The following is a 27,282-nucleotide window of genomic DNA, read 5'->3' on the forward strand; positions in this document are numbered from 1 at the left end:
TTATATTGTGAAGATATTGGTTCTCCTTAAATGAATTTATATTCAATATTACCCCAATTAAAATACCAGGGGATGGATTTTCTTTTTTGGAAGTGGAAAAAAATTTAATCCTGGAAAATTGTGAGCAAGGAAAACGAGGAGGGAGTAGCCCAGCAGACATTTTGTCTTATTTTAATTTTTTATTAAAGTATAGTTGATTTTCTGCTGTACAGCAAAGTGACCCACTCATGTATATATACATTCTTTTTCTCATATTCCATCTATCCCAAGAGATTGGATATAGTTTCCTGTGTTGTACAGTAGGAAGATATTTTAAAAATATGTATGCAATTTGGTGCTACAGAAGAAACAGATGAACAGAACAAAGATGTCTCAAATAGCCCAGGTACATATGCAAATTTAATATATGGTAATTGTTGAGTAAATGATCTTGGCTAGTTAGTTATTGAGGAAGAAAACACCAAGATGGTTCCTTATTTCATATCACACCCACAAATTCCAGAGGAATCAAAGATTTAATCATAAATGAAAAGTACAAAATACTAGAAGAAACATTCATAAATACTTTTAATGCTTATGAAACTGGAATAAAAAAGTCCTTTTCAAGAAGGCATTAATACACAAAGGTTGTAAATGGAAAATTTTCTATATGATTAGTAATTATTTTTTAGAAGTTCTAGAGTTCCCATGTCACAGGGGATTAAGGATCTGGTGTTGTTGCTGTTGCAGCTCAGATCCCTGTGTGGCCAGAAAAAAAAAAAGAAGAGATTAGGGAATTCCAAGACCAAGTGACCTGCAGGTCCTGGTCCTGGTTCTGGGACTGCCATTTTTTGCTGTCACATGGTGGACAGTGCAAGGGAGCTTTCTTATGGGGCTCCTTTTTTTTTTGGCCACATCCATGGCATGCAGAAGTTCCCAGGCCAAGGATCGAATCTGTGCTACAGCAGCGACCCAAGCCACAGCAGTGACAACGCCAGATCCTTAACGCACTACACCACAAGGGAGCTCCCCAACCAAAAACTAAAAAAAATTTTTTTCATTCAAAAGGACATATCAAGAAAGTAAAAAGAAGAGTTCTCTTGTGGCACAGTGGGTTAAGGATCTTGTGATGCCACTGCAGCAGCTCGGGTCAGTGCTGTGGCATAGGTTCTATCTGGGAACTTTGATATGCCATGGGCACAGCCAAAAAAAAAAAAAAAAGTGGAGTTCCCGTCGTGGCGCAGTGGTTAACGAATCCGACTAGGAACCATGAGGTTGCGGGTTCGATCCCTGCCCTTGCTCAGTGGGTTAACGATCCGGCATTGCCGTGAGCTGTGGTGTAGGTTGCAGACGCGGCTCGGATCCCGCGTTGCTGTGGCTCTGGCGTAGGCCGGTGGCTACAGCTCCGATTCAACCCCTAGCCTGGGAACCTCCATATGCCACGGGAGCGGCCCAAGAAATAGCAACAACAACAACAACAACAACAACAGACAAAAAGACAAAAAAAAAAAAAAAAAAGTGAAAAGACAATCTACAGAATGGGATTTGCAAATCATATAATTGATGAGACTCATCCCGCCTATATAAAGACCTCTTACAACTCAATAAAAACAATAAATAAGAACTGAAGGAACCCAATTAAAACTCAGGCAAAGGACCTGAATAGACATTCCACCAAAGAAGATATACAAATGGCCAATAAGCACATAAAAAAATGTTCAATAGCATTAGATATTAGGGAAATGCAAATCCAAACCACACTGAGCTATCATTTCACACCCACTAGGACACATAAAAGTGTCACACTACTATATATAAAGTAGATAAGCAAAAGGACCTACGGTACAGCACAGGGAACTCCACTCTATTCTGTAATAACCTACATGGGAAAATAATCTGAAAAAGAATGGCTATATATATACATACAATTATGCACCTGAAACTAACAACCCTGTACATCAACTACACCCCAATATAAAATAAAATTAAATTAAAAAGTCACATGATAAATTAACAAGTGTTGTTCAGTATAAAGAGAAATCAAATCCCTCACACACAGAACAAAAATATCTACCTATTCAATTATATTGAATAGCTTCACAATATTCCATTACAGGATGTTGCAAAATTTAGTTTAACCAGTTTCCTACCTATTAGAACATTTAGGGTTTTTCTGGGTTTTTTTGGTTGAGCCTACGACATGGGGAACACCCCAGCAGTGACAACGGTGAATTCTTAACCACTACGCCACCAGGGAACTCCAGAACATTTAGGTTTTACTATAATCACTTAAGTCTATTACTTTCCTCTTTGTTTTGATCTTTGTAGTATATAGATGTGTTTTTATATAATTTATATATTATAGAGTTCACCCAATGAAAGTATACAATTCAATAATTTTTAGCATTTGTACAGCATTGTGGAACCACTACCATAATCTAACTTTAGAGTGTTTCCATCACCACCCATTAGAAGTCATTCCCTGTCTCTCTGTGTCCCCAACTCCCCTTTGTTTTCTTCCTTTTAGTTCTAGGTCACCACTACCTTCTTCCTCTCAATAGATTTGCTGGGTCTTTAAATTTCATATAAATTGAGTCATATAATATGCGAGCTTTTGTGACTGGCTTATGTTTTCAAGGTTCATCCACATCCATAGCATGTATCAGTACTTCATTACTTTTTATAATCATAATAATGTCACATTATATGGTTATACCACATTTGGTTATCCATTTATCTGTCAATGGATAAATGGACATATATGTAGTTTCCAGTTGGGGTTTTTGTGAACAATCCTTCAAGGAACATTTGTGAACAAGTTTTTGTGTGGACATGTTTTCATCTTTCATGGGTAATACACCTAGGAATGGAAATGTTGGATTATATGGTAACTAGTTTCTTTATACACTCAATTTTACCTAATTTGTCTTGTTTCTTTTCCAAAACATATCCTCCGCTGCTATATACATAAGGATTTTAAAAAACCCAAAGAGTGAAAAAAATGCTCAATCTCATACTAAAAACGCAGATTTAAAGTACAGGATCCCTTTCTCACTTCAGATTGATAAAGAGTAAAAGTTTCATAGTAAAACATTTTCATAAAAGTGTGTAAAAACTGGCACCCTTATACCTTGCTGTGGATTTAACGTTATTCAAGTTCTTGATCACTTAGCCAAGAGACAGGATGCCAGTTCCAGTTATGTCGATTCATTCCTTAATTTAAAAAAAATGAGATTTCAATTTAATCTCTGAAATCCATGCCAACTCAGGTGATATAATCCTACCAATTAAGTCCCAAAGTCTCTACCAATCTAGAAAGGGTAGTAAAATTTTCTTCAGAATAAGAAAAGCGGAAAATACTTGCATTTGAAGGTATGCAAGGTTCCATGCACGCCCTGAATTTTAGCCAGAAATGGAACCCAACAGTCTAGCGGGTTTCTGCGGCCGCCCACGCCTGCGCAGTGAGGGCAGCTCGCTAGTGATTCCGCTCGACGGATGCCCCGCCTCTCGAAGCGTCCGCAGTTTGGTCCTTCTCTGGACTCGCTTGCCGGCTTCCGTAGTCTGCGGTTAAGGGGAGGCGGTGGTTGCGACCTCAGGGCCACGCCGAGGCTGAGCCGGACGATTTGCGCGTTCTTCACTCCCCCGCCGGGATCTGCAGTTTCAGCGGTGCCGCCGACGCCACCGTAGCCCGAATTGCCGGTGCGGATTTGTTTCTAGACTCGTTGGTGCCACTCTTTGGGAATCCTCATCTGAGGGCTTCTAAGTGATGAAGGATGACGGAGTGGTGAAGACCCAGGGCGCAGAGCCGGAGCGGGTGGGCCCAGGTCTCACCTCAGCCTGGTCCTCAACAGCATCCCGCAACTTGGAGGCCCTGGGACCAGAGGCGCTCCTCGACCTCTCCCTTGTCTCATTTAACCAGCCCTGAGCAGATGCCTCCAACCTTGCTTCAGCTGGAGCCAGCCATTTGGAATCTTGGCCATACTTATGGAACAAACACTTTTGGTCTCTCCCACCACCCACCCCCAAATGGCACTTTTCAACTTGGATTGTATCTGAAATACAGGTGGCTTGGGAGTTGTGGAGGGAGGAAATCCTGTCCATCAAGGACCAGACACCTAACGTTTTTGGGGCAGTTATCAATGTACTGCCTCAGCTCCAAGTTTAATCTTTTTTTTTTTCTTTTAATAATGATTTTTATTTTTTTCCATTATAGCTGATTTACAGTGTTCTGTCGATTTTCTACTGCACAGCAAGGTGACCCAGTCACACATACATGCATACATTCTTTTTTCTCACATTATCATGCTCCATCACAAGTGACTTGACATAGTTCCCAGTCTTTGCTTATCCATTCCAAAGGCAGTAGTTTGCATCTGTTAACCCCAAATTCCCAGTCCACCCATCCCACTCCTTCCCCACACCTTGGCAACCACAAATCTGTTCTCCATGTCTATGAATTTCTTTTCTTTAGAAAGGTTCATTTGTGCCATATATTAGATTCCAGATATAAGTGATGTCATATGGTATTTGTCTTTCTCTTTCTGACTTACTTCCTTTAGTATGAGAGTCTCTGGTTCCATCCATGTTGCTGCAATGGCATTACTTTGTTCTTTTTGATGGCTGAGTAGTATTCCATTGTGCATATATGCATATATACCATATCTTCCTAATCCAATCATCTGTTGATGGACATTTAGGTTGTTTCCATGTCTTGGCTATAGTGAATAGTGCTGCAATGAACATGTGGATGCATGTATCTTTTTTTTTTAGGGCTACACCCATGGCATATGGAGGTTCCCAGGCTAGGGTCTAATTGGAGCTACAGCTGCTGGCCACAGAGCTGCATTTGTGACCTACACCACAGCTCACTGCAACGCTGGATCCTTAACCCACTGAGCGAGGGCAGGGATCGAACCTCCAACCTCATGGTTCCTAGTCGGATTTGTTTCCACTGCGGCACAATGGGAACCCTGTATGTGTCTTTTTAAAGGAAAGTTTTGTCTGGGTATATGCCCAAGAGTGGGATTGCTGGGTCATATGGTAGTTCTATATATATATTTCTAAGGTACCTCCATACCGTTTTCCGTATTGATTGTACCAATTTACATTCCCACCAATAGTGCAGGAGGGTTCCCTTTTCTCCACACCCTCTCCAGCATTATGTTATTTGTAGACTTATTATTGATGTCCATTCTGACTGGTGTGAGGTGGTACCTCATAGTAGTTTTGATTTGCATTTCTCTAATCAGTGATGTTGAGCATTTTTTCATGTGCTTGTTGGCCATCTATATATCTTCTTTGGAGAAATGTCTATTCAGGTCTTTTGCCTATTTTTCCATTGGGTTGTTGGCTTTTTTGCTGTTGAGTTGTATAAGTTGTTTGTAAATTTTAGAGATTAAGCCCTTGTCAGTTGCATCATTTGAAACACTATTTTGTAAATTATCCTTTTTTTTTTTTTTTTTTTTTTTTTGCTATTTCTTGGGCCGCTCCCGCGGCATATGGAGGTTCCCAGGCTAAGGGTCGAATCAGAGCTGTAGCCACAGGCCTACGCCAGAGCCACAGCAACTCGGGATCCGAGCCTCGTCTGCAACCTACACCACAGCTCACGGCAACGCTGGATCGTTAACCCACTGAGCAAGGGCAGGGACCGAACCCGCAACCTCATGGTTCCTAGTCGGATTCGTTAACCACTGCGCCACGACGGGAACTCCCTTTTTTTTTTTTTTTTTTTTTTTTTTATGGTTTCCTTTGCTGTGCGAAAGCTTGTCAGTTTGATTAGGTCCCATTGGTTTATTTTTGCTTTTATTTCTATTGCCTTGAGAGACTGACCTGAGAGAACATTTGTAAGATTGATATCAGAATGTTTTGCCTATGTTCTCTTCTAGGAGTTTGATGGTGTCTTGTCTTACATTTAGGTCTTTAAGCCATTTTGAGTTTATTTTTGTGCATGGTGTGAGGGTGTGTTCCAATTTCATTGATTTACATGTGGCTGTCCAGTTTTCCCAGCATCACTTGCTGAAAATACTTTTTCCTTTGTCGAAGATTAATTGACCGTAGGTGTCTGGGTTTATTTCCGGGTTCTCTATTCTCTTCCATTGGTCTGTATGTCTGTTTTGGAACCAGTACCACATGGTCTTGATGACTGTGGCTTTGTAATATTGTGTGAAGTCTGGGGGAGTTATGCCTCCTGCTTGGTTTTTGTTCCTCAGCATTGCGTTGGCAATTCTGGGTCTTTTGTGGTTCTATATAAATTTTTGGATTGTTTGTTCTAATTCTGTGAAAAATGTCATGGGTAATTTGATAGGGATTTCATCGAATCTATATACATTGCTTTGGGTAGCATGGCCATTTTTACAATATTAATTTTCCCAAAAAAGGAGCATGGAATACCTTTCCATTTCTTTGTGTACTCTTTAATTTCCTTAATGAATGTTTTATAGTTCTCAGCATATAAGTTTTTCACCTTCTTGGTCAGGTGTATTCCCAGGTATTTGATTTTTGGGGAGTGCAATTTTAAAAGGTATTGTATTTTTGTGTTCCTTTTCTAATATTTCATTGTTAGTATACAGAAATGCAACTGATTTCTGAATGTTAATCTTATACCCTTATATACTGCTACTTTGCTGAATTTGTTGATCAGTTTGAATAGTTTTTGGGTTGAGTCCTTAGGGTATTCTTTTTCTTTTTTTCTTTTTTGTCTTTTCTAGGGCCGCACCCGTGGCATATGGAGGTTCCCAGGCTAGGGATCTAATCGGAGCTGTAGCAGCCAGCCTACACCAGAGCCACAGCAATGCCAGATCAGAGCCGCGTCTTTGACCTACACCACAGCTCACAGCAACTTGGGATCCTTAATCCACTGAGCGAGGCCAGGGATCGAACCTGCAACCTCATGGTTCCTAGTCAGATTCGTTAACCACTGAGCCATGACAGAAACTCCACGGGCTTTCTATATGTAGTATCATGTCATCTGCATACAGTGACAGTTTTACCTCTTCTCTTCCAATTTAGACACTTTTATTTCTTTTGTTTGTCTGATTGCTGTGGCTAGGACTTCCAGTGCTATGTTGAATAAAAGTGGTGAGAGTGGGTATCCTTGTCTTGTTCCAGATTTTAGTGGGAAGGCTTTCAGCTTTTCTCCATTGAGTATTATATTTGCTGTGGGTCAAATTCATCTTTCAAGACCTGTTTTGTGGTAATGCCTGGAATTCCCTTTGAATCATCTATTTGGCTTGTTAAGCACAGTGAAGTTTTTCTCAGTAGATGGTGCTAGAAGGATATTGTAGAGGGAAGTGGGCTTCTGCTGGTGTCCGTGGCTATATCACAGGTCAGTAGTGGAGATGAGACAACATTGGGGGGGGTGTCCCCTCCCCGTCAGGCATGCACCCAGAACCCAGGCTCCCTCACCCACCTCACAGCCTGGCCAGGGTTGGCACTCACTCCACTAGGTCCCATGCCTCTCACCTGTTGCCAGCTTGATCCTTTCTGAATACTCACATATCTGGCCACCAGCCGTGGCGTACCTAAGAGTTGTTTCTTGCTTGCCTGGGGAGTGTAATCAAGCAGGACCCTGTGAGGTTTTCCCAGAGTGGACCCCCAACTCATGTCCTTCAACTGCCTTTTTGTCCATAGAAAAACTAGTCAAAGAATCAATTTAATCAGAAAAGTGAGAAAATAAAGGGAAAACGGTCAAGCAAGACAGAGGAGTAATAGTTTAGCCACTCAACAAGGTCAAGGACCTTTGATTCCTCAAGGACTATAGATTGTATTTGAGCCATGTCCTTGGAGCCGTGTTTGTTTGTCTGTTTGTCTGTTTGCCTTTCCTAGGGCCGCTCCCGCGGCATATGGAGGTTCCCAGGCTAGGGGTTGAATCGGAGCTGTAGCTGCCAGCCTACGCCAGAGCCACAGCAACACAGGATCCAAGCCGCGTCTGCGACCTACACCACAGCTCATGGCAATGCCCAATCCTTAACCCACTGAGCAAGGCCAGGGATCGAACCCGCAACTTCATGGTTCCTAGTCGGATTCATTAACCACTGAGCCACGATGGGAACTCCAGAGCTGTTTTGTTTGTTCATTTGTTTTGCTGGTGCTGAAGCTCTCAGCAGGTGAAAGAAGTCAACTCTATGCTGACTGCAAGTCCATAAACCCCAGTGGGGTAGGAACCAGAAAGTTGATGACACTAACTCCAACTACCTCACCACCCACCAATCAGGAAGTTGTTCATAAGCTGACCACGCCCTGCTCTTCAAACACTATAAGACTCCTCACTACCCCCTCAGGGGGCCACAGTCCTTAAGGCACTAGCCTGCCACGATCCCTTTCACTGACAATTAAAGCTGTTTTTTCTGTTTCCTCGAACTCCACGTTTCTATTTGGCATCTGTGTACAGAGGCAGCTGTGCAGTCCAGCAAATTCTCCTGCTCTCCAGGAAATGGCAACCATGCCTTTTCCAGAAAAAGCTGAACCTCCTCTGGGGAGATAGTCTCCCAAATTTGTCCTTTCTTGCACACTCTCCCCTCAGCTCCCGGATACCATATTGAGTTCTCTTACATCTTTTATTTATTTATTTATTTATTTAGGCCCTTAGGACCAAACCCACAGCATTTGGAGGTTCCCAGGCTAGGGATCAAACTGGAGCTGTAGCTGCCGGCCTACACCACAGCCACAGCAATGCCAGATCTGAGCCGTGTCTGTAATCTACACCACAGCTCATGGCAACACCAGATCCTTAACCCACTGAGTGAGGCCAGGGATCGAACTGCCGTCCTCTTAGATGTTAGTCAGGCTCATTACCACGGAACTCTGCTTTTGATTTTTTGATCCCTCAAAACACTTCGTTTTTTTAGTGTTCTGACTCTGCTTTGTGCCTTCCACACTTTCACAATGACTTTCTGTTCCTCCATACAGCAAACTCGCTTGATCCTGCCACAGACATTTAGGTCCCACAGAACTACCAAAGGCCCTGCTGGTATGTTTTTTGTGTGGACAACTTCCGGTCTCTCAGCATGAACCCTTCAAAGGTGGCCTGGGCATGTGCCATAGGAGGATTTTGGTGCTTTCCCATCCTTTTTGGTATAAAGTTAAATAATTCTATCATCAGAGGTTCTGGACAACCTAGTTTTATTAGTGGTTGTGTTGTAGGACAGCCTACAAGGGTATGTCAACCGCTGGACCATTCTGAATGCCTCCAGATAGCACCAGCCTCCGGGGGAAAAGCCTGGATACTATTTTAAGCGTAACTATTTTAAAACTATTTTAAGTGGAATTGGAAAGCTTTGAGCAGGGGAGCAACATGATCTGATTTTAAAAGGTCACTCTGGTCATGTGAAGAATGAATTATAAGGAAGTAAAGATGGAAAAAAGGAGCGGAGACAACAACAGTTTTGGAGAATGTGGTGTACTCTCTGAGGATCCCTGGGGACAGACAGGGGTGTTTCACCCTTTCATCTCCTCTGATACAGAGCACCACAGTTTGAGGATTAAGTTGGGTGTAAGGAAGGCTACATGGAGCTCCTGCCTGGGCTAGCAGAAATAGAAAGCAACCATTCAAGTATCTTTTAGTAGGAGTTTCCTGGTGGCTCAGAGGGTTAAGGATCCAGTGTTGTTACTGCTGTGGCACCAGCGTAACCCCTGGCCTGGGAACTTCTGCATGTCACAGGTATGGCCAGAAAAAAAAAGGAAAGCAGGGAGTGCCCCGAGATCCTTTCTTGCATAAACACGAGTTAAGGAAGTTCCCGTTGTTGCTCAGTGGAAACGAATCCTACTAGTATCCATGAGGATGCGGGTTCGATCCCTGGCCTCACTCAGTGGATTAAGGGTCCGGCATTGCTATGAGTTGTGGTGTGGGTCACAGATGTGGCTTGGATCCTGCATGGCTGTGGCATAGACTAGCAGCTGCAACTCTGATTTGACCCCTAACTGGGAACTTCCATGTACTCAGGAGGTAGCACGGACCTTGCCCTGGAGGGGTTGTTAAACTAGGGGGTTTAGGCGGTTTCCTTGTAGTTGATTTGAACCTACTGAAGGATTATAAGTAGGATAGTGATGTATATCACATGGACGCTCTGATTAGAGTCAGATGAATTTTAGAGATTAAAGATGGGAAAAGAAAAGAAGTAAGAAAGAGCAAAGAGAAAAACAGAAGAATTCTCACCGGGGAAAGCAAGCAACATAATTTATTAAGTATGCAAGGCAATCCACTAAGGCTTTTCAATTTCATCTGCATAATAAATAAGTATTGCTATTTTCATTTGTATGAAACTCTCATGAGAAACTTACTCAAAGTTACAATAGGTACCGAGTGGCCATACCAAGATTTAAAGCTGATTCTGCTGTTACAAGAAGGACCAAACCAAAAAAAAAAACCAAAAAAAAAACAGGCCTGTGATGTTTATATGTACATTCAAAATTTTTATTTCAAAACAAAGAACCACAGTAACAGTAGAAAATCCACTTGGAAATTATTCACAATCTGGTCACTGAGAAATGGGAAGTCTTCCACACTGCATTACTGCCAACTCATTGTTTTTGAGGAGCCAGAGCAGAGGTGCAATTAGAGGAAAGTCATCTGTTCTGGCAAAGCCCCATCTGATGGCTCTGAGTTTTTATCCAAAGGCTCAGCGACCAGAGGGAATGGTGAGAACCACAGAACCAAAATACTGTCATAGGCAAGGGTTTGGCTAAACGGCCTGAAATATGTAAGCACCAAAGAGGGAGACGGAGATCAAGCAACAAATGGAAAAGAGGAGAGGGGCCCAATCTCCATTTGTAAAAATACTGGGAAACTGGATGATGGTGGGGGCATCCGAGACCTGCTTAAAGGGTAGACCCCCTCATCTCGCCTAACTCTGAACAGCCCCAGAGTTTAAGTCTTCGGTTTGTTCCTTATCCCCTTAAAAGAAAAAGGCCTCCCTTCCCCATGGGCCTCTCCAGCGCCCCCAGGAGGTCACATCCTGATCTCAATCTTTCCTACATCCTCCCGTTGCCTGAGGTTGGAGCAGGTTCACCTCAATTGCAAAATCCAGTAAGGAAAAGGCAGCCTGATGAGACTGACCTCTATAAAGTGTGAAAGCAAATCAAAGATGCAAATTCCACCCAGCAGAGGCAGTGCTATTTACATACATAAGAATGAGTTTGAACACATTCTATCCAAAGGGGGGGGGGACCTTAGGAACAGAGAGGAAACAAGTTACCCATAAACTACTTCCACCCAGAGCAAAGTGACAGCACACAGACATCCACATTCAAGCGTGACCCACACTGCACAACCACTCCTACCGTCTCAAGTGTGTCTATGGGAAAGGTCAAGGCCCCTGAGAGCACTGGACATAATACTGAGATGACATGGTAACAAGGGTAACTTGACATAGTAACAGACATCAATAAGTGTGAGATGATCCTATGGTGTAACATACCTCAACTGGATAATAATCGTCCAGGAACAAACCTCTCTTATGCTGAGGTTACAAATTCCAAGCTAGCTATGAATATCTCTGAATTCTTTTAAAGCTATGGCTTCAAGAACAAAATAAAAATCAACATCTAAAGTTGTCTAAAGAACAAACTGGAGAAATAACCAACCTCTACCAAGAACCCGAGATTTTACGTTGCTCATTTGGGGGCTATCCCACCAGATGGGCAGTAGGAGTACTTAAAAAAATAATAAAATAGAGTGAGTTTACTACAAGAGAAAGAAGCTGTTTGGTCCAGTGAGGGGAGAGAGGACTTCTAGAAATAACCATCCCTTCTCTGGACTCTATCCCAAATGAGACCCCATCAACCGTTAACTACAATGCCCATCTAAGTAATAATCCTAGATTTCAAGTAATACTACATATAATCTTAAAGAAAAAAGTTCCAGAGGAAAACTAGTAGCATCTTTATACAGGCACGTGACTTTTCTGAGAAATTATTAACCTTCAGAGTTTTCATCTGAAGGACAGAAACTGTTAAGAGGCCATGTGCAAACCTCACACACACCACACACCCTCTGATGACGCATCACCTGAATTCACCCCTTCTTATTGCACCTTAACCTCTTCAGAATTAAACCGTTCATCCTCTAACCTCTCTTTAAGTACCTCCCTCTAAACCTCAATTTCCTTATGCTTTCATTATTTGGTAAATTACAGTTAAAAAAATATATATTTATGCAATAAAACCAGACGATAAAATAAATAAAAACAAGGTAATTTGCTCTGCCGAGCTGTATGGAAGTGCGGAAGGTGCTCTTAGGTACCCCTCTCTGCCCTCCACACTCTTATGTGCATCGGCTTCCTGCTAAGTCTGAGGTGGGAGGAAAGGCACCCTCACACGTGCTCCCCTGAACGCCTGCGGGAGGCAGGATTAGAACCTAAGGGAGCAAGAGCTGGCAAAGCTGTCATTCGCCAAGCGGCCAATCCCTCCGGAAATGAAGGTAGGTTCCCTTGGTCTCTCCTTTAACAGAAGAGAATGTCCAAGAAATGAAACTGTAAAGAGCCACTGGAGAGAACGACCCACCCCGGCGCGGGGTCCTCTGCGTGCCCATCGAGCATGGGGGATGAGAGAGGGAATCAAGTAGCAGCATTCAGAAAACAGTCCTGGGTAGTAACAACCTGATGAGGGCTCGCCCTTGTTCAGGGAGAGGTTGCTTTTCCTGATGCGAGGGAGGTGGGAAGGAGGCCCGGCCTAGACGGCGTCCTTGGAGGGCGGGATGCTGCTCATCTCCACGATGGGGCCTTTCTCAGCGCGGCTCCCTGCCGGCACCTGCACTTCAAACGCCCGCGTAATTTCCTCAAAAGTCCTGCCGCGGGTCTCAGGGACTTTGAAGAAGGTGAAGACCCAGAAGACAACGAGGAAGCAGGTGAAGACAATAAAAACGTAGGCTCCTAAATAGAACTAGTGAAAGGACACACAAAAAGGAGAGTCAATGAAAACATCTGATCACGGACAAGCCCCAGTTTCTCTCACGCTCAGATTTCCAGGGGGCCTCAAGGCATAACGCTTCTATAGTTAATGAAAACATTAAGATTCCTTCAGAGACTCATTTATGACTTCATTGATGAATTACTAAATTTCTTGGCAATTTTGTGTCTTTTCTTTTCCTAGTCATTAAAGGGAGCTGTGAACAAATATCTAGACTATTTTAGGACTTTTGCTTATTACCTTTGAAATCTGGGTTTCTTAAAGACTCTTGGAAATAGGAAATGCCATTTCGCTGAGTAAGTCAGCTCTAGGCCATTTTTTTCACTTTTCAGCTGCGCCCACAGCATGTAGAAGTTTCCGAGCCAGGGGCTGAAGCCGAGTCACAGCTTTGATCTATACCACAGCTGTGGCAACACCAGATCCTTTAACCCACTGTGCTGAGGAGGGGATCGAACCCATACCTCCACAGTGACCAGAGTCACTGCAGTCGGATTCTTAATACACTGCACCACGGTGGGAACTCCCTGGGCCATTTTATTCTTTACTTTTTTGTCTTTTTGTCTTCTGAGGGCCGCACCCGATCCGATCCGCAGCTGCGACCTACACTACAGCTCCCAGCAATGCCGGATCCTCAACCCACGGAGCGGGGCCAGGGACCGAACCCACAACCTCATGGCTCCTAGTCGGATTTGTTTCCGCTGCGCCACAACAGGAACACCCCTGGGCCATTTTATAATAATAGGACCTCCCTCACTAACATCCTATGCTTGGTTAGCCTTTAGGATGATAAAGGCATTAGCGCTAATCCAAATGATGGATTTTAACTGGTTTGGAATCCCCTGAGGTTTATCATTACCATTCTCCTAGGCTGGTTTCAAAATGGGCTGGGTGAGTGAGTTTTCAGTTACTTACTGCAGCTGAGGGGAAGAGCAGTCCAACCAAGAAGTTGGAGGTCCAGTTGGAACAACCAGCCACTGCCATGGCAGCCGGGCGGGGTCCCTGGCCAAAGAGCTCAGCCACAATAAACCAGGGAATGGGGCCCGGGCCAATTTCAAAGAAGGCCACGAAGACCAAGATGGCCCCAATACAGATAAAGCTCATCCAGGTATGATTATCCTACAAGAAAGGAACACAGTAAAGTTAGCATTAAAGACAGCAGGACCTAGGCAGCATCCAACTTCTCAGAGATAAGGAGCAGTGACTGATAATGAAAAATTCCTTCTGTCCCACGGTATAGGAGTCACTGGATCTAGAAGCCGTGGGTCGTTGAATCCTAGCTGTGTGACCACACATGTCATTCTGCACTGAGATCATTTCACTCTATAAAATGGGAAGAACTACCTCAAGATTTCTTTAAGCATTAAATGAGATCGTGTATTTTAAAGGCTATAGGTTATATAGAGATACAAAGATTATAGCAGTTTAATGATCTATCTCTTGATAATCCACTTTTCTGAAAACTCTGGGCATGTTGCTTCTCCCAAATTTCATCTGTATGATCTCCAACTTCAACGACCCACCTCCTCTCCCCCCAACACTCCTCTTTCTTCACAAAGAGCACTCACCTTTAGTAACAGAGAAATTGTCATGAGGAGGGAACAAAAAGCCATGCCTCCAAGGCCTATCAGATGCAGAGTCCTCCTCCCTGCCCTTTCCACCAGGAACAGCTAAAAGAACAAAATCAAACAAACGAACATGAAAAGGCTGCTTTCCCTTTCCTGAAAACACTGTATGAGCTCCTGGATCTGCCTTACCAACAGCAGGACACTTGTAATAGTTACATTTTCCCTTGTCCAGTTAAAAGCATCCTACGCAATCCCTTGTGCACCTCCTCTTGCCTATCCATTCCCTATTTGCTTAAAGAGACTGCCTCACGCATCATTCAATCTCTTTTCTCCAAAAGGAATTTTGAAAAGGTTTAACTACATGACAGAAAGGAGCTGAAAGATATGCGACTTTGCACCCTTGAACTACGTGTGCAGCAAGAATTCTTCTCCTGCTTCAAGTGATCAAAACATTGGACTTACAGAAACCACAGTGAAGATGGTATTAACCACGCCAGCCCCAATAGTGGCATAGATTGGCTCCTGAACACCGGCATCTTTGAAGATTCCCGTTGAGTAATAGAACACCTAAAAGGGAACGAAAGATGCTGCTGTAAAATACAACTGCATGGCAGTTACAGCGAACCCTCAAAAACTCGACAAAGTCCCAGGATTTGGGTCCTTTCCACCGTTTTTCGCTCAATCACAGTATCTTTTCTGCAAATAAGTAATCTTCAGTATCTTATATCTAATCTCTTCTTAATTTTTTAAATTCTGACTTATTCCCATTTTTTTCTTCTCCCAGGATAGGGGTCCAATTGGAGCTGCAGCTGCCGGTCTACACCACAGCCACAGCCATGCAGGATCTGAGCCCACCCTCTGCCACAGCTTGCGGCAATGCTGGATCCTGAACCCACTAAGCAGAGCCAGGGACTGGGAACCTGCATCCTCATGGATACGAGTCAGGTTCCTAACTCGCTGAGTCACAACAGGATCCTCCAAGGGCTTTACAGATTTTAGGTTGTAAAGTTCTTTTTCCTGTTTTTCTTGTCTTTTTAGGGCCGTATCCATGGCATATGGAGGTTCCCAGGCTAGGCAGTCTCTCCGGAGCTATAGCTGCAGGCCTACACCACAGCCATAGCAACGCCAGATCTGAGCCGCGTCTGTGACCCAGGTCATGGCAACACTGGATCCTTGACCTGCTGAAGGGGGCCAGGGATTGAACCTGAAACCTCATGGTTCCTAGGTGGATTGTTTCTGATGTGCTACGATGGGAACTCCTAGATTGTAAAGTTTTTAGAAAAAAAAGAAAAGATGTGTCAATTCTCAGATCTACCTTATTATTATTATTTTGTCTCTTCTACGGCCGCACCCGCGGCACATGGAGGTTCCCAGGCTAGGGGTCTAATTGGAGCTGTAGCCTCTGGCCTACACCACAGCTCACGGCCATGCCAGATCCTTAACCCACTGAGTGAGGCCAGGGATCGAACCCAAAACCTCAGGGTTCGGATTTGTTAATACTGACGCACAACGGGAACTCCAGATCTACCTTATTATTGATGACATCATATAAGATAGCTCAGAGTCAAAAAGGACTGAAAATTTAAAAAACGGGTGGTCAAAAAACCAAGAATTAATAAAAATCAGATAAACTGTGATACCCTTTATACTGAAAAAATCTGGAAGTGGACCAATATTAACTCTAAGTTCCAAGGCTAAGGGTGACACGTTCTTTTATTCTTTGATCTTTCTACATGGAACACATGTACAGATATAATTTTAAGAAGCAAAAACCAGGAGTCCCATTGTGGCTCAGCCGTAATGAACCCAGACTAGTATTCATGAGATTGTGTGTTCAATCTGTGGCTTTGCTCATTGGGTTAAGGATCCGGCATTGCTGGTAGCTGCAGCTCAGATTCAACCCCCAGGTTGGGAACTTTCAACTTCCATATGCCACAAAGATGGCCCTAAAAAGCAAAAACAAAACAAAACAAAACAAAAAGCCCACCAAAAGACCCAAAACAGAGTTCCCAGTGGTTCAGTGGGTTAAGGATCCAACGTCTTTACTTCAGCGGCTTAGGTCGCTGCCATGGCAAAGAATTTCCACATGCCAGTGTGGCAAAAAAAAAAAAAAAAAAAAAAAAAAAAATCAGGTAATGAACATCTTCTCAGCGGTTACCCCGAGGCAAGCATTGTGAGGGATACTGCATGTGTAAGAAGGTGAGCTGCTGGCTCTGGTGTTTCAAGGGAAAAACTGCAGGACGTGTTTGGCGCAAGGGAGATACTCACGGCGTTGATGCCAGAGAGCTGCTGGGAGAGCTGGAGCATGATGGAGATGATGATGGGCTGCCGGTAGTTGGGTGCTCTGAAGAGCTCCAGCACTGTGACTTTCTTTTCCTGGGCCATCCTAAGGCTCTCATCCTTCATCTCCTGGATGTCCTGAGCCACATCCTGTGTGCCCCACAATCGCTGGAGGACTGGTGGAAAGAACAAAGGGGAAAGGTTAAAGATAAGGGGCTGTCCTGAATTCCTTTTCCCCGTAATTAAGCTGGGAAGAAGCCATTCAGATGAGCCCTGGGCATGGCTGCTCACTCGGCATCGGATCTAGCCTTCATGTGCCTTCTCACCCCATTCCTCGGGGGCTGAGCGTTCCTGACTTACGAGTAATCAGACAACTCCGAAGGGCAGGGAAAGGAGAAGACAAAAACCCGATCCAATACCTTCAAGCTAAAACAAACCGCAAGCCTAGAATTCCTATAGTGAAGATGTGAGGGACACTCACTCTCCTTAGCTCTCTCCTCTTCCTTTCTGTTAATGAGCAGGAACCGAGGACTTTCAGGGCAAAAGGGAAGGGCGGCACACTGCAGGACAGCTGGAATGATGGTGAAGCCCAAGAGCAGGGGCCAGAGCAATTCAGTGCCCAAGATGAGTTTCAGACCAAAGATCTAGAAGCCAGACAAAAATACGACTATTAAATGCCATACAGTATTGGCCACAAGTTGATTAAAAAAAGTTTCAGAGAGCCATCTACTCCTTTATCATAGAAAAAGATAGTTTCTTCCGACTTTTCCTACTCTGCTTCTCTAGCTTCAGCTTTCTTCTATGAGCTACAGTAATTTTAATAGCTGAACCATAAATTGCCAGACATTTTTTGTTAATGGCGCCCCCATGACATATGGAAGTTCCCAGGCCCAGGATCAAACCCAAGCCTCCATAGACACCCAATGCATTCAGATTCTTAACCCACTGGGCCACAGTGGAAACTCCCTTGCCAGACCTTCTTTTGATCGCTTTACCTACATAAACTCATTTAATGAGCCAGGAGAAACTCACTTAAGTTCTAGAGTACCTGGGCCACCAGAATCCCGATGACGATGCCCAGCTGGTTGAGAGTGCCAAAGGCCCCCCGCAGGGCCGTGGGCGAGATCTCTCCAATGTACATGGGCACAAATCCTGTGCAGAGTCCGCAGAAGAGGCCAATAACCAATCGGCCCAGGATCAACATTTCAACCGACCGTGATATTTTGCAGAATCCCATAAGGCAGCCACCAGTGATGGCCAAAAGGTTGACAATAAGCATTGAATTGCGCCTGAAAGATTAATCGAAGGTAAGTGATATGAGCAAAACAGACCCAATCTCTCCTTTCTTAATCATTCTACCCTTCTCCAGATTCATCTATCTTTTGTTCTAATGTTTCCACTTTCTATGATCAGGACTATCTGGCTGAGATAAACAGGGCCAATTGTTCTTATACCTCTGTATGCTTAAGACCCACCTAGAGAATTTGTTTTAAGATTCTCCCCTCTCAGTCTTAGCTGTAGCTTAGAACTTTTTTTTTTTTTTTTTTTCTCTTCTCAAAAGTGAACCACAAACATCTAGAAATTAAAACCGCCCACCCAATCTCAGATTTATTAATCATCAGGCCTAAATCTAGGGTGAAGCCCAGCAGTCTGTGTTCTAAAAAGGCCTCCAGGTGACTGAATGCAAGCTAAAGTTTGAGAATACTGCCCAGAGGCAATTCTGAGTAGCCCTTCCAAGAACACACTCCAGAGAAATTCAGACCAGTGCTGATTCTTTTTTTTTTTTTTTTTTTTTGTCTTTTTGCTATTTCTTTGGGCTGCTCCCGCAGCATATGGAGGTTCCCAGGCTAGGAGTTGAATCGGAGCTGTAGCCACCGGCCTATGCCAGAGCCACAGCAACGCGGGATCCGAGCCGCGTCTGCAACCTACACCACAGCTCACGGCAACACCAGATCGTTAACCCACTGAGCAAGGGCAGGGACCGAACCCCCAACCTCATGGTTCCTAGTCGGATTCGTTAACCACTGCGCCACGATGGCTACTCCTGATTCTTTTTTTTAAACTTATTGCATCTTGTTACAATGTAGTTGCTTAGAAACTTAAAAACTCTGGCAGATGTTGGAGGATCAGCATCCTGATACTTGACCATGACTCTGACTTGAGTGGGCTCAATGGAATTACCCTGGGGAGCTCTGAAAAATACAGACACATGGGTTCTATCCCCAGAGGTGCTGGTATAATCGGTTTGGGGTGTGGCCTGGCACTGGGACTTTTAAACCATATTTGCCCAGAGACCAAGGATTATAAAATATCTCCTCCCAATCCTGCGGTGTAAAAATTATGAAATGACTTGCATAAACACTCCTACCCCCCGCCGAAACTGTAATAAAAGCTTTTGACCTCGTAAATAAAGTACGTTTCTGGGGAAACGCCACCATGGGCTTTCCCAGAGAATAACTGAATTGGGTTGGACTGAACAGACAGACCCATCATTCACAAGGCCATCGCGGGAGGGGTAGGAGAGCTCCAAGCAAGGCAGTCACGCTGAGCTTTGGACGAGCTTTCCCTTGATCAGAATTTGTGGTGCTCTCATTCAAATGCATCATCACCCCCCTGCTCTAAGTCTCAACACTTGCCCCCACTACAACCACGACAGCCCCCATTCCTTGCCCAGTGTCTGGTCAATACCTGCCAAACCTGTTGACAAAGAGTCCAACGGAAAAGGAGCCAATCATACCACCAACGGAGAATATGGCCACAGACAAGGACCACAGGGACGTGAGTAACACCTCAGAGGGCATGCTTTTTGACTTCTCTCTCAAAGTGTTGTTGAGAAAGTCCTTTATGATCTGTGAATCAAAATGGGTGGTGGGAGAACAGACGACTGTTACAATTGGATGAGAAAAGAGACAAGCATTGGGGCTCTTCCTCTCCCTAAAACAACAGCATTAGTTACTTCACAGGTAAACAATCAAGGGAATGAATCGATAGTAAGGAAAGAGGCAGATAACACTGAAGTTAATGTTACCAGCTTGGAAAAGAACAATTTTTTATTGTCCTGAAAATGCCAGTAGGTGGTAGTACTGAAGTTCAGTGACTACCCCAGCCCTCCCCCACCAGCTGGTGACTTTGTGACTAACGCCTAAGGGATAATAAGGGAAGTGTGTCACCCCTCACAGGATGAGAGGAAGAAGGGATGATACAGTCCAGGGTACCGGGAGCACCTAGACTCCACCAATATCTTCCCCCGCCCCAGTCTTTGCCAAGCGAGGTACCAAGTTTGTCTAAACTTGTTAATTCTGGAAACCAGACCTAAAGGAATACTTTCCCTAGTCCAAACTCTGACTCTAGTTGCCTGGCACTCACCGCCTCAGGAGCATTGATGACTCCAGTGTTGTAGCCAAACTGGAAAGAGCCTATTGTAGCAATCGTGATGGCAAAGACCAGAGGTGTAGTGACCTGGGGGAATGGAGGGAGAGAGAAGAAACAGTCCTTGAGACTCTTGATTGATGAATGTCTCATTATTTACTTAGATGTATATACTAGGAGAACTTAGCCTGTAAGTGGGATGAAAACAACATTTACGTCATAAATGAGGAACACAAAATAGAAAGGCTTATCTGGAAATACAGATAAGCAAGTAGAGCAAACTTGGGCAAGGTGGAAAGAAAATTTGGGAAGAACTGGGTTAGTTGGCTTAAAAGCAGTCAAAAAACCGCCCCAGATAAAAGCGAGCATAGCATTGTACTCAAGAATAGAAAAAATGTGAGGGCTGAGTAAAAACCCTACAGATCGCTAAAAACAGATGTTTCTGGAAACACCTAGATCTAGGCGCACTGTACCCAGATTCCACAGAAGCCCGAGTGGAACTGGTGTATCTTCGTCACCAGGCTGCTCTTAACTCTGGATCAGGTAATCTACAGTATCCACCAGTGGGTGTCCTTGGTCCCCATTTGAAATTCTTCCCGTTCACTTAATACTGAACGGCTCTCCTCCACCCAGCCAGCAGGGGGCGATCACAAGCTCACGACAAACCCAAGATGCAGACATTTTGTGAGAGGTAGGGGTATGTGAGCAGAAATTAACCCAGTCATCCCTCACTTTTCTGGGAATAATTTGTGGGTGTTGTCTTAATTTTCACCTCAAGATAGCTCAATTTTTATGCCTGAGGCTTTCAACCTTTCTTAAACTCCTTCCCCCTCAGGTCAGACTAATTTTAGTTCCCCAAACTGACCTTGCCTCCCAGGCGACCAGGCTTCAGTACTCCGGAGGCCCCACCAGGGCACCGGATTTCTGTTTAATCCTCTCCTTTTAGTGGAAACCTTTTATTTTACTAATCTAGAAGGCCTTCTCACTTCTTCATCCTTTCTCTTCCCAAATTTTCAAATAAGTTTAGTGAAAATGCCTTTCTCCCTACAAACACGGCATCCATCACACACAATAATACATTAATAGATTATGCGCTCACAATTATAATAACTGCGACAGGAGGAAAACAGGAATTTAGCTCCTTATGTCCAGGGAATCCCATAGGGCACAGAACAAATGCCTGGACACCCACCCACGCCCCCAAACAAATCTCAGGTGCTTTCAAGGTCTAAGGCTTCAAAATAAATAAGTAAGTAAGCAAGTAAATAAATAAATAAATAATTTTTGTTTAAAAAAAAAAAAAGTCTAAGTCTTCCAGAGACATCCATCCTCATGCTGGCTCTCAGACCCACACGCAACACAACCAAGCGGCCCCAGATCTCCTGAAATACTCAACCAGACTCATCCTTGCATCCTCAGTAGCATGTAATTGTGTTTAAAAAAAAAAAAATCCACAAAACACAACTCCTCCAGGTGACATTCCCTGTCACAGGAGGGTGAATGGAACTAGGATAAATCCCTTATAGGATATAACATTCAAAGAGAACTGGTGAAGCTGTGGAATGGCAGCCTGGGTTAGAGATGGAAAGGCTTTAAGATGGCTAGGGGATCTCGTATGAAAAACGCTGTTATCACCATCAAGGCTTGCCTTTCTGAGTGTTAACCCCAAAAGGCAAAAATAACGAGTAATTGTATCGTTCTTACCTTCGCTGTCCCCATGGCCCTGCTTCTTTTCGAATCCTCAATAAAGATCCAGGAGGGATTCCAGAGACCTCCCCTCTTCCAGCGAACAAAACCTTCACAGTGTCCTTATCGCAGGCAGCAAGTTTCCTCCCGGTCCTCGGTATCGCTCTAATACCTCACTCACAACTGCTCCGAGCACTAACTACAGTCTTTAGAGAGGGCGGAGCCTGGGCGACAAGCCCCCAGCTCCAGCCCCACCCCCAACTAATCTCTGAATCTCTCGGAATTTTGTGACCTCAAACCCATCCCCCACCCTAGGCAACCTCCCCCAAACCACATCCTCCACTCTCCTCGCTCCTTTTTTTTTTTTAAAAGCCCGTCCTCCTTCCCTCTTTGGAGAGCCTGTTTCACTGACAAAATTCTACCAGAAAAGCCTGAAGGGAGGGCAGAGACTATTTTTGGCTCTGGCAACTGCTGGGAATTGAATCAATCGGTAAAGAGAGGAGGATAAACGCTATATCTATGTCAGGCAAAGTCTGTATGAGAGTTAAAACACTCTTTATCCTATGACTTTATCTGCTGCTCTTTGATGGTGGGCTGTGTCTACAGTCTTGAAGGAGAGGGAGGAACAGACTGAGAGAAAGAAATCAGAGAGGGAAGAAAACCTAGACATCCAGGAGCCAGGGCTGCAGGATGGAGAGAATCACCTGCCTTTGGGACACAGTCCAAACTCCTTCGAAGGCATTCACCACACCCCAACCATTTGGAATTCTACCCATTCTGCAGGGTTTTGCCCCTGGTTTTCCAGCATCCAGAGAGAGAACAATGATCAAATTCCGTTAAACAGGTATTTGCACAGCAAACATGCTGATAGTACTTGACAAGTTGGAGATTCATCAGTCTAGAGGACAAAAAAGTCCTGGCCCTCAAGCAATTCATAATCTTCCACTTAGGAAATTAAAAAGGGACAAGGCCAACTGATTCTTACACAACTGGAGAGAAGTATCAATATCCTGTTTCTTCTAGGCTGTGAATTTCTTGAAAGACAAGGGTGAGATAACTGATTTCTAAGCCATACAAGAAAACCGAGCAAGATAAGAAGGAAAAACAGCAGGAAAATGAACAGAGGAAGATGAAGGATAATGAAAGGAGAGAGAAGATGCGCCAGTGTGACGGGAAAGGAAGGAAGTCGTAGCTTAGTTTAGTTGTAGTGACAGAGTTGGGTGAGAGATAATATGGCTTTGTGGGGGGAAATATCAACAGTCAAATTCCTGATGCCTATTAATTTGTAGTCCAGCAAAACCCCTGCAAGGGAGGAGGCTGTGAGCTGGGAGACGTTCCATAAAGAGGTAGAATTTTGCTGGACGGTTGACTGGAGGAAGTGCATCTTTCTTTGGGGTTTTGTTTGGGGGCCTAGAATTCAAATTGACACTACTGGACCTGAAACAAGCCGCATTATGTGGTTTCCTTTCCTTAAATGGGGATTTTGATAAAATTAAAGTATAATTGCTTACATGATTATACTGCTTTTGGGGGCACCACAGAGGGATTTGCTATTTTTATGCATTACAAAATGATTGCTGAGTGAGGGTTATCTTCTAAACGTGACTGCTGGCCGAACACTGGGGATGTGTGAAACGTGACATCCAAGAAAACCTCCCCAGAGGGCCCCCTCCCCTCCCCCACTTTACCCGCCTTCCTGGAAACTCTGAGCCTAGAGGCCCCTTAGTTACCACAGCAACTGAATTTAGCAGCCTAAGGACAAAGAATATCCTGTCTGGCAGCACTGTCCAATAGAAATTCAATTTGAGCCACTTATGTAATATTACATATTCCAGAGCCGCATTAGAATTTTTAAAAGAAAAAAAAATGTTTTAAGGAACAAGAAAAATTAATTGCAATGCTTATTTTATTTGACCTGGTAGAGCCAAAATAATTCTATTTGAGTACGTAATCAATATAAAGATTATTAAGATAGTTTACTTTTTTCTCCTAAGTCCTCGAAGTCCGGTGTATACCTTACATTGATGACACTTACCCAGTTTAGAGTCTAAGTTTTCTAAACTTAGTTTAGTTCAGCTAAAGTAATAGAGCATTGTAATCAAAACAACAAAGCTGTGTTTAAAGGGCAACTATTTTAAACTAATGAAAATTAGCAATTTGGTTCCTCTGTTGCACCAGCCACATAAGTACTCCGCAGAACAGGAGGCAGAACACAATAAGAGGTGCCCAGGCCAGTTTTCTCCATTCTTCTTTATCTTTGACTTATATTTATTATTTGTCTCACAATGTCATTCTTGGCTCTAAATCACTTTGTGTTTTCTTTCTTCTCCCTCCCTCGCCTTAGAATAATTATTCTTTAATGTGTGGTGAGAGCTTTGGCACCACTGAAAGTCAAAAGCAGGTCTTTCTGCCCCCTCATTTCTTCAGAGCAGGTTCCACTGTAATTCCAGAACACACTTATATTTCTTTTTTTTTTTTTCCGCTTTTTAGGGCCAAACCTGCATCATATGGAAGTTCCTGGGCTTGGGATCGAATCAAAACTATAGCTCTGGCCCATACCACAGTCACAGCAATGCCAGATCGGAGCCACATCTGCAACCTATATCACAGCTCACAGCAACGTCGGATCCTTAACCCACTGAGCAAGGCCAGGAATCGAACTGCAACCTCATGGTTCCTAGTCAGATTCATTTCTTTTTTTTTTTTTTTTTTTTTTGTCTTTTTGTTGTTGTTGCTATTTCTTGGGCCGCTCCCGCGGCATATGGAGGTTCCCAGGCTAGGGGTTGAATTGGAGCTGTAGCCACCGGCCTACGCCAGAGCCACAGCAACGTGGGATCCGAGCCGCGTCTGCAACCTACACCACAGCTCACGGCAACGCCGGATCGTCAACCCACTGAGCAAGGGCAGGGACCGAACCCGCAACCTCATGGTTCCTAGTCGGATTCGTTAACCACTGCGCCACGACGGGAACTCCCAGATTCATTTCTGCTGTGCCATTACGGCAACTCCTCAAAGGTCAAATTTTAAATGTTTGAAATCTGTACGTATTTCCTTCTTGGTAAGAAAGGAGGGAGAGTGAAAAGGAGAGGGATCTGAAACTTGTTTTCTCTCGCTAAACTCAGTCTGAGAAAATTACCTTTAGGAAAGCTAAGCAGGCTGAAGGGGAGAAAGAACATTATCCTTCTAGTAATACATATATTTTAAAAAGGTAATGACTGAAATTCAGCTGGATTTTAAGAATCTAAAAGTATGCTGAGTATGTTCCCGATGTAGCTCTGTGGTAACTAACCCAACTAGTACCCATGAGGACTCGGGTTCAATCCCTGGCTTTGCTCAGAGGGTTAAGGATCTGGTGTGGCTGTGGCTGTGGCCTGGGTGGAGAGCTGCAGCTCCAATTCGACCCCTAACCTGGGAACTTCCATATGTCTTTGGTATAGCCCTAAAAATAAATAAATACATAAAATAAACAGAAATCTGCTGAATATCTTGAGACAAATGCTCCTTGAGTAAGTGGGACTTAAATAAGGCCCGTGCTTCTCAGAAAGGCATTCAGGAACATGACTTGTCCCCAAGGTAACAGGGACCTCCAAGTTAGGCAATCCTGTTGCTCAATACAACTGTTTGCTCATGTGTTGGGGGACTGGCTGGGGGACCAGGGTGCACTTGGGAAGAAGGTCCCACTAGACCCAGCTCCATTTGGGGGCCACCGCTCTGGTGACTGGTCTCAAGGGGCTAAACCAGGAGAGGTCTGCAAAGTGTCCTAAAGCAGGTCTCATTTGATTCCTGTGAAATGTTCTTCCATCTTTACTGCAAACAGGGGGAGGAAATGTGGTGGATACATTTCAAAATGGAATAGGTTGGGGAGGAATGTTATGAAATCCCCACCTAATCGTTTGACGTAGGTAGCTCTCTTTACGAGAACGGGAATGAATGGAATCAAGATCTGAAATCTCTTAGATCTAAATGCAGGTGCCACCATGAATCTGAACCTCAGCTTCGTGTTGCTCTGCGGGAGGATGTTTGGTAAAGTGATAACCAAGGAGGAAAACAAACAGATCCAAAGTCTTAAAATCAGGGAACCAAAGGACTATAAACATTCCTATGTGTCAAGGTAAAGACAGGAAAAACTACCTCTTTCACAGAACAATGCAAATGGCATTCCCAAGCAGAAAAACGAGTGACAGCTCTAAAGAGGTTCCAAGTTAATTCTACTCTTTGCTCAGATTTGTAATAGTTCTCATAAAGAACAACTTTTGCATGGGGATATTAATTTGTTTTTTTTTCTTATTTTATAATGATTTTTATTTTTTACATTACAGCTGGAAAAATCTGGACCACTTCATGAATTTGCGTGTTATTCTTGCACAGGGGCCGTGCTAATCTTCTCTGTATCATTCCAATTTTAGTATATGTGCTAAAAGTGAGCACGGAATGTTAATTTGTTAATCTTCTTTTATTAGATGGAGTTCATTTTGAATTTGAAAACACTGTAGAAAATAAACTCTCAAAAAAACAAAAAACAAACCCTTTCAGGTGAAGAAAGAAAAAATTTGAGAAATGATTTTCCCGTCCAAACTGGGTTTCAACTATTCATCAGTCCAATTGATCCTAAAGGACCTAATCCCAGCTCTCAGATCTTTATTACTTTATTCCCTCCTCCAATATCCTTCAAAAGGTAATCTATCACACACAAGGGCTGGATGAATTGCCCTAAGTCAAAACTGTAGGAATTCCCGTCGTGGCGCAGTGGTTAACGAATCCGACTAGGAACCATGAGGTTGCGGGTTCGGTCCCTGCCCTTGCTCAGTGGGTTGACGATCCGGCGTTGCCGTGAGCTATGGTGTAGGTTGCAGACGCGGCTCGGATCCCGTGTTGCTCTAGCTCTGGCGTAGGTCAGTGGCTACAGCTCCGATTGGACCCCTAGCCTGGGAACCTCCATATGCCGCGGGAGCGGCCCAAGAAATAGCAAAAAGACAAAAAACAAAACAAAACAAAAAAAACTGTAATCACATCATCTCCTGATCAAAAAACTTGAACAGGTTATTGAATAAAGTCTAGATCAGCGCTGTCCAACAGAAACAATGTGAACCACATAGGAGATTAAAATTTTCTTAGTAAAGTCACATTTAAAAAATAAAAAGAAGAGTTCTCGTCAGGTGCATCAGAAACGAATCTGACTAGGAACCATGAGGTTGTGGGTTCGATCCCTGGCCTCGCTCAGTGGGTTAAAGATCTGGTATTGCTGTGGCTGTGCCGTAGGCTGGCAGCTGTGGCTCCGATTTGACCCCTAGTGTGAGAACCTCCATATGCCATGAGTGTGGCCCTAAAAAGAAAAAAAAAAAAAAATATATATATATATAAAATAAATACAAAATAAAAAGAAACAAATTGTCACTTTTATGATTATATTTTATTTACCTCAAATATATCTCAAATATTCTCATTTTAACATGTAATTTAAAATTATTAATAAGGTATTTTACTCTTTTTTTGGTACTTG

The 27,282-nt window shown here is 43.7% G+C and overlaps 1 protein-coding gene and 1 pseudogene across 2 annotated transcripts in view; both read right to left on the minus strand.

The window, feature by feature from the left end:
- On the minus strand, positions 8,710-10,006 carry LOC106507524 (annotated as a pseudogene).
- Positions 10,132-27,282, minus strand: part of SLC2A3 (solute carrier family 2 member 3) — a 78,321-nt gene continuing 61,170 nt past the window's right edge. Inside the window, exons 1-10 of one of the 2 annotated variants that reach the window (XM_021092392.1) lie at positions 21,801-22,080; positions 20,094-20,186; positions 19,416-19,576; positions 17,776-18,016; positions 17,209-17,371; positions 16,716-16,903; positions 14,910-15,014; positions 14,448-14,549; positions 13,795-13,998; positions 10,139-12,855 (exon numbers count right to left, since the gene is read on the minus strand). In XM_021092392.1, the coding sequence (XP_020948051.1) occupies positions 12,646-12,855; positions 13,795-13,998; positions 14,448-14,549; positions 14,910-15,014; positions 16,716-16,903; positions 17,209-17,371; positions 17,776-18,016; positions 19,416-19,576; positions 20,094-20,186; positions 21,801-21,815 (1,482 nt within the window). In that variant the 5' untranslated portion in view covers positions 21,816-22,080 and the 3' untranslated portion in view covers positions 10,139-12,645. Of the gene's footprint in view, positions 12,856-13,794; positions 13,999-14,447; positions 14,550-14,909; positions 15,015-16,715; positions 16,904-17,208; positions 17,372-17,775; positions 18,017-19,415; positions 19,577-20,093; positions 20,187-21,800; positions 22,081-27,282 lie in introns of those variants that run through there. The other variant, XM_021092391.1, reaches the window with a different exon arrangement.

Source organism: Sus scrofa, chromosome 5, assembly GCF_000003025.6.
Source record: "Sus scrofa isolate TJ Tabasco breed Duroc chromosome 5, Sscrofa11.1, whole genome shotgun sequence".
NCBI lineage: Eukaryota > Metazoa > Chordata > Mammalia > Artiodactyla > Suidae > Sus > Sus scrofa.